At 43.6% G+C, this 7,852-nt stretch overlaps 1 protein-coding gene across 1 annotated transcript in view; it reads right to left on the bottom strand.

Moving 5' to 3' along the window:
• Positions 1-7,744, bottom strand: part of SLC45A1 (solute carrier family 45 member 1) — a 13,799-nt gene extending 6,055 nt beyond the window's left edge. Inside the window, 6 exon segments of the mRNA XM_005427459.3 lie at positions 850-1,617; positions 2,656-2,880; positions 3,326-3,418; positions 4,419-4,831; positions 6,948-7,024; positions 7,704-7,744. Coding sequence (XP_005427516.1) covers positions 850-1,617; positions 2,656-2,880; positions 3,326-3,418; positions 4,419-4,818 — 1,486 coding nt within the window. The 5' untranslated portion in view covers positions 4,819-4,831; positions 6,948-7,024; positions 7,704-7,744.
• Positions 7,745-7,852: the final 108 nt, after the last annotated feature.

Here is a 7,852-nt window from a genome sequence, read left to right as displayed (position 1 = left end):
CCACTGCATTTATAGGAGCTGTACCCACTTTCAGGTGAATGTGGATCCTGAAGTTTTAGAGACACTGAGGAAGAAGAGGATGAGTTTAATTGAAACACATTATCACTGCTTGCTAACCTCAATGCTCAACTTCAGTGTGCCCAGTATGTAAAATCCTGGCCCTAACAAAGTCTGCTCTCACAAACTGGGTCAAAAGTACAGCAACAACAAACAAAACAAACAAAAAACCACCACCCCCAAAAATTAAAATAAAATAAAAAATCCCCAAACCAAACAAAAAAAAAAAAAACAGAGGACTGTTTACCTCATCCCAGATCATAAAAAAATGGGCCAGCATGCAGAGGTCTCAGACATTCCAAGTTATCACCAACAGTGGGAGGTGAGGTCAGAGTCTTATCCCTCAGTAAGGGAAAGCTCACCTCCCTGATGGAGCCAGATGTAATGACTGCCATAAGGAGAAGCTCATGGGAGAATCCTATCCCTGGCCCTATTTTGCAGGTCTTTCTGTGGAAAGGGAAGATACAGGCTCAATAAAAATGTGACCTTTTCTATGTTCATGTGGTAGCTCCCTTGGTAGTGAAGCAGGACTAAAAATACTGACCTAACTCTCACAAGTGGCCCAGTTAAGAGTGGGACATTCCCATGTCTCCCATCTTAACTAAGGCAGCTGACAGACTGTCAGCCATAATTCACACTCTACCCACTACTTTACTGATATAGAGCCATAGCAGGTGTGCTGTTCCTATAATGACTTTTATGAGGAAGCTGTCACAAGAAGTCTTTAATAAATAATTTATGCACCACATATTTAAAACTATATGAAGATATTAATAACACTCATGCTTACACGGTCATATCATTGATTTCCTGCTCTTACCTGCTGGCTGAAGGTTACATTTCTTCTTCTGTTATTCTCTGGGCAGTGTCCTGTTACAGCATCTGGAATGGCCAAGGTCTGAGGTCTTTTCAAGATCCCTGATGACCGTGGCTTTATTGCATCCAGTGAGCCCACTCTCAGCACATCACTGTCACACCCTGATGTTAAGCTGCCTTCCCCTTGCTCCAGAATTCCATTTGCTCCATGGTAACAGCCATCAGGCACCCGAGGAAAGCTGACACTGACAGGCTGCCTGGACAAACTAGCTGGAAGTGTCATGTAACTATTATGCCCGCCTGTAAAACAGTCTATAAGCACACTGTCAATATTTGATGTCCCAAAGGATGATGCAAACTCATTAAGTCCTGTCAAAGAATTGTCTCTGCTGATAAAACTCCCGTATTTTGGCGTGAGTGGGCTCATGGGGGAAACAGGACTCGTAAAACTTGAATGTAAGTGAGCTGAGTTATGAGAAGCAGAGTTTTCATTTACATTGTCCTCAAAGAAGAAAGGTGGAGAAGGAGGGAGAGGAAGACTTGGACTTTTCATCACCTTTTTCTTCCTGTTAGAGGACTTTAAGGGCCTCTCTGGAATGCTAACTAGAGTCAGCACAGTAGCAATAGTCAGTACAATTGAGGTGAAGACATAGATGACACGAAGTTGCCCTCCTACAGCTTTTCCAAAACTGGTTTTATCCCAGTGTATTCCTCCAACAACATAACCAAAGCCACCTCCAAGACCTGGTGGAAAAACAGAGCTAAGATTATCTTCTCTATCCAGTCCCACAAGTCAGCAGCAGCACAGCATCACTTGTATAATGAATCATGAGTAGAATCTGACATTTCTGGTTTACTATTTGATCCCTTTTCACTTCAAATGCACTAATAAACACAGCTGTGCCAAAAGGACAGTCTGCATGTACCAACATGGCACAGAAAGAGGGAGAAAGTGCTGTGAAAGTGATGATACAAATAATTTAAAATTATAATTTTTCTTTGCCAAGAACAAAACACCTTACCTTTAGCTATTTCAGTCCGTAAACAGAAGTGTCCACCAGCCTTGTGACAAGGCTCTGCAATCATTCAGCTAAGACTGTTTTCCTGAAAGTGAAAATCCATTTTCCTCATATGAGGAATGCAGATCTAACTAAGACAGATCCAATCACTTCAGAAGTGTAGCAAGCTCATTACTCAGCACTGTGTTGACAGTGTGCAAAACTGCCACTGTGTTACTACCGATGAACAGGGACGTTTTGAGAGCACCTTTGTCTCCATTCACATGGTGAAAGTCTTTCAACACTCTCCTGTCTTACTCACAAACACATTCAATAGTGTGGAACAGTCTCCTAGAACAGGGCAGCACAGCAATTGAAGATGACAGCAGTGAGGGATCAACAGCACCCAGTATGCACTTTTGCCTCCAACAAAGCAGCTACAAGACACATATTCCACACCTGCAGGAAGACAAACCTCCTCCCTCAAGGGATAATTTTGTTTCCATAAGTCTTACAAAATATGTGAGGGACCTTCAGATAAACAGCCCAAGACTGTTTGAGGACCTTCAGATAAACAGCCCAAGACTGTATCTTGTTTGAATTGAGGTAATTACAAAAGCCTTTTGCAATAAGTAATTTTTTTTTTATGGTTAATTAGTGATACCTCTCAGTATTTGGTCCTTATGCTTATTCAGGAAAAGACCAGTGTTTACACCCTGCTTTCTCCCAGCAGGGCTTGTTTACTCAGGGCTCACATCTCCCAGGAAGCACCAAGAAGACATACCTGCTAACAAAGCGTGGATGTTGAGGCCCCTGTCCTGATCCACTGGGCTGCACACATCCATCATGTAGGCATGGCTGGGATTGTCTGCTGAATCTGCACTGAAATCCATGAGGACAACACCACAGACTGTAAGGATGATCCCCCATTTGTGGTTATTCTCAGTGTCAGACAAGGCACTCCCTATATCTTTGCCATTCAGCATAAGTGAGAGCCCAAGCAATGCTCCTGGGAACAAAACCAAAACAAAATCAGTCACTGTTTGTCAGCAAGCCTGCAGAGCTCCAGACTCCAAAAGCATCATTCTACCTGCACAGCCTTGCAGCAAGCACTATTGCTCTTGTTCATATCAATGCAGCCTGGAAAATTAGTGTGGCTTACAGGACACACATAATCCTTTTCCACTATTCAAGCTTAACAAATGTCTAGAGTTTACTTTGGCCAAAAACATCCACATTCTTGACCCTCAAAACATCCTGTCAGACTCTGAGAAGTTTTTGTGTGTGGATCTCCAGCTGCCAAAGCATCAGCTGTGTCACTCACCATCTTCTTCAGACCCATAACACCCAACACCTCAGGAGCATTTTGTTCAGCTGAGTGCCACAAGGGGTGTCACAGAAGAGAGATGCACAATGTTTTTAAGTGTTATGCCCATCATTTCTAAAAGACACACCTACTGCTAAAACCAGAATGAAAGGTCTTCTCCTCCCAAATCTTGATGTGCATCTGTCACTCCAGGCTCCCAGCAAAGGCTGTAGCAAAAACCCTAGAAAAAAAGGAATCACCAATGGACAGGATTCTTCTACAAGCCTGTTTCACAGAGGAGTTAAAACAGGCATGCCCTAAAAGGCAGTTAAGGCAGAATACCACAGGGCAGTGACATCCCCAGTCACCCAGGGACACACACAGCACAGTGCCTGGCGTTGCCCAGGACAGGGACTCAGAATGTGCTGCTGCTCACTGCAGGGCACTTCACTCTGCATCAGCAACACAGAGTTTGACACCAGGTGAAGACTCAGAGTACAAGTTACACATTCTTAAACACTCTGCTCATTACAAGCTATCTCATTTATCCCATATTAGATGTGAGATCCCCTGCAGGATTAGCTGGAAAACAGCAGGAAGCAAATATGCAAGTAGGAAAGATGCCTGTATTAATCTGTGCCAGCCTGTTAGGAGGGGCCTGTCTCTTCTTCCAAAGCACATGTTGTGAGTACAAGGACAGGCAGAACAAAATTTTCCAGTGGTATCCATAGTAATGGATTCACTCCCAGCCTTGCCTCTGTGCTAAGGCAAGTAATTCAATGCCTGCATGACCAGTGGTCAATGGTCTTTCATCATTGGAACAACTCAATTGTTTCAGAAAGTTAAACAGGAGAAGGCAATCCCACTCTGCTCTTTTTCACACACCCTTGAAAACTGCCTCTGTATGCTTTTTTTCATGGGGACATAAATGGATACACTGATCTTCTTATGCTTGTTTTCAAGCACAGGAACAGAGCAACCAAAGGTTACCCTCACACAACTTTTAAGAGGTTGAGAAGCTATTAAAAGAACAGATATTTTGAGCACGTTTGTCTTATTTCAGGCAGGACACGGCAAGAATTGTCCTCCTATTTGTTTGTCTGAAATTTTGGTTAGTACTTCTTAACCTTGAGAGAGAATCCTCATGAACAGCTGAGGTACTGCAAACAAAGAATTAAAAAAAAAAAAAAAACCCATAGTGGAAAAACTAAGAGGGAAGAAATAGCACCACGAAAAGTTACCTAATATAGGGCTGATGAACCACACCATTCCATACAGCTGGTCTGGAAGCCCCATCTGGAGCAGCACAGGGGTAACATAGGCTGTTTCCATGGCATAGCTGAATTCAAGCCCAAAGAGAATGCACCCATTGAAAAGGAGTTCCAGGAAAGACCTTTGAGGCTGGAGATCCCCAAAGTCAACCAGGTCCATGGGACAGGGAGTGTTGGGTGGGGGTGGAGGTGAGGGCCGGATGTGTTTCCTCCTCTTTGGGTGTCTCTTGAAGTTGTTGGCCCGGTGGCTGATGTGCCGTGTGGGCAGCCCAGAGTAGCCTGGGGCTGATGATCTCCAGACCTCCTGAGAGGCCACACCTGACAGGAGCGCAGCATCGCTGACAGGGCTTGGTGCAGATGGTGGAATCATCGTGGCAAGGGGTCTGGAAGACAAATAGCTCAGAACAAAATGGCTGAGGTAACCAAAACTTTGCTGTCACAGACATATTTTATGAAAAATCCTTTCGCTAAGATCTTTTCAGCTTCTCCATGTTTTGCTACTTTAAAATTTGATTTAAAAAATTGTTTACCCAGCATGTAAAATTGTTTTTACTTGATAACCAATAACAACCACCTGTGTCGCCACTGTAAACAGTCACAAAATTTTATTATCATTCCTTTCTTTTCTTTACTAACTTTCTAATAAAATCCTTTCTTCTATTCTTTTAATATAGTTTTAATATATCATTTTAATATAACATATATCATAAAGTAATAAATCAACCTTCTAAAACATAAAGTCAAAATTCTCATCTCTTCCCTCATCCTAAAACCCCTACAAACACCACCACACTTTGCTTAATTTTTTTGACTGAAGTTCAAGTCATTTCTCAATATTTCACATATTAAGTATGGCCTTTGTGTTAGTTACAACCTCTTCTTTTCATCTCTTGATGGAAGGTGTTTGTGCTTTATGGGCACATCTCATGCATCTTTGCAGAATGAAACTCCAGAGATGCTGTCTAGGTTACCTAAGTATTTGCCTACCATCACAGGGGATTAGGATTGAAATATTTAAAACAATTAACAGTCACACTTCCCAGAAGTTCCCATTGGGTCAGCAAAGGGTTTACATTTATGTAGAATTCACTTGAGTTAAACTCGCTCAAGCTAAAAAAACAAATCATCTCAGTCTATGTTTACAATAATGCAAAGCTGTGGCCTGGCAGCAAATTCCAGACCCCTGCTGCAACATGAAATCACTTTGGCAAGAAATTCTTTTGCTACTGATCCTAGGACTCCTGCTGCCTATGCAGAGGCCAAGGCTTAATGCAACACCTTTTTCTCAATGACCAAGTTTGGTTTTATTCCTATTTCCATTCCTGAATTCAGCAGAGATATCTCCATTGCAAGGAGGGGGTCTGATCCTTAGGAAGTGAATCATGAGAAGATTCATACCCCACAAGCCACCCTCAAAACTGCTACTCTTCTTTCAGTGCTTAATGGTTCCCAAGTGCTGAATAGGCTCCTTGGATCTCATCAGAGCCACTCCTGTAGCCAAAGCCTGCACAGTGTGGTGGGTAAAACAGCCAAATGGCTTCCAAAATAGCACATCAGAGAGATGCCAACGGATCTGCTGCATAAACGAACCACATGTGATTTCTTGATTCTTTTTGCCAGAAATGGAAACAGCTCATGAGTGAAGTCTGACCTTTTCCTTATGCCTCCTTGCCCAAAAGCTGCTGCTGCACAAGAACAGCTCCTCATCATCCCATCCCTCTTCACCAAACCCTCACAACTGCACACTAGTGAGTAAAACAAGTCTCTTACACTTTTGATTACACTTCCCCTGGGGAAAAAACTCCCAGCTCTTCTACTCTTTGGCTGGACAGCACTCCCCTAAATCTCATGTTTTCTGCTTCTTCATCTGGCACCTTTCATGCACTGCTCTTCCTTCCTGTAGCCCTTAGGCTACACAAAGCCACAATTTATTGTACATCCCCAACTATTACCAAAAGCAGAACCCCAGAAGCCCAGGTTTACCATCACACTAACCCAAGAAGTGTTAAGCATGGGGGATGATGCCTACACAGACCAATCCTCAGCTCCTTGCAGGGATCAGAGACACTGCACAATACAAAACTGACTGCCCAGCACCTCACAGGAGATTGCAGCTGGAGTAACCTGAGTGCATTTGGGGGCCAAAGAGGATAAGGAAGGATGAGAGTGAGAAGGCATCTATTGAAATATTGCTAACATTGTATCAAGGGTTTCCTTGACTGATTCTCCTCAGAAGAAGTGTATATCATGCAAGAGAGAAGAACAGGCAATTCATAATCCCAGCTGCACATCTTGACAACCCACATCTCACAGCACCAACAGCAAGCTGCATCTTGCTGGGAAAGCTCATTAGCCACAAAGTCCCATACAAGGACCAGCAGAAAGAGAAGTGTACAGAGACTTTGTGAAGATGTCTGCACCACTGTTCCCCTTGACACTGTTTCTCCAAATTACTGAGAACTTCTTATGACCCATGTCTCTCACAAGCAGAGTACTTACTTTGCAAAGTACCTTTATCAGCCTCCAGGAAAAAGCAATATCCTCACAATGAGAATTTGTTAAAAATGAGGAGATACCTGAAAGAAGACATAATGAAAACCCAATCAGATTCATGACAGTTGCTCTAACAACCCTTTCACAGAGCCATGACAAAGATGAGCTAGCAGCCCCCTTCACTACTATTATACCTTGCCATTGGCACAGAGGGTGTTATCTCCTTATCTCCATCTATTAGTTTTTATTTCATACTAGATCTTCCTTTATCTCTTTTACTGTGTATTGCAAAGTGACTGCATTCCAAGTCCTAAGTGGCAATGTTTTAGTGATATAAGGAAAGATCCCCCCACATGCATGGCTCAAAAATACACGTGGTGACCTGCAATTAATGGAAACGAAAGGCTATTATTGACAGCATGTCAATGGTCCAGCAGAAAATCATTGTAAAACTATGAACTGAGCCTATATCCTCAATCCCCTCATCTTCCTCAGCTTACTGGCAGTTCACAGGAAGACATCTCAAACCTGCCCTCGGGTAAATCTGATGATTTGTTGTGATCTGGTGATCACAGCAGCGGCAAGGCAGGAAACCTCTCCCTCAGTGTGGCTGCTAGCCCTCAGTGTCAATAGTTATTTGGGATTTTTCGCACTCCACATCTGTTATAGCAACACTTGCACATCACAGTGGAAGGCGATGCTGGCTATGCCGGCTGCTATCCACACAAACGCGAGTGCTCGGGCAATGTGGTCCGCCCTCACCGCTCCTCCTGCCACCGCTACGCCGAAAATAACTCTACTTCTCTGGCAAATCTGGTTCCGATTTTTCTGCGTCGGCTACCGAGGGTTCCCAAAACCCCACAGTCATCGGCGCCGCGGGGGAAGGCCGGCCCTGACCCTGGTGCTGACCC

Source organism: Geospiza fortis, unplaced genomic scaffold (genome assembly GCF_000277835.1).
Source record: "Geospiza fortis unplaced genomic scaffold, GeoFor_1.0 scaffold132, whole genome shotgun sequence".
Classification (NCBI taxonomy): Eukaryota; Metazoa; Chordata; class Aves; order Passeriformes; family Thraupidae; genus Geospiza; species Geospiza fortis.
This window is presented reverse-complemented; position numbering and strand designations above follow the sequence as displayed.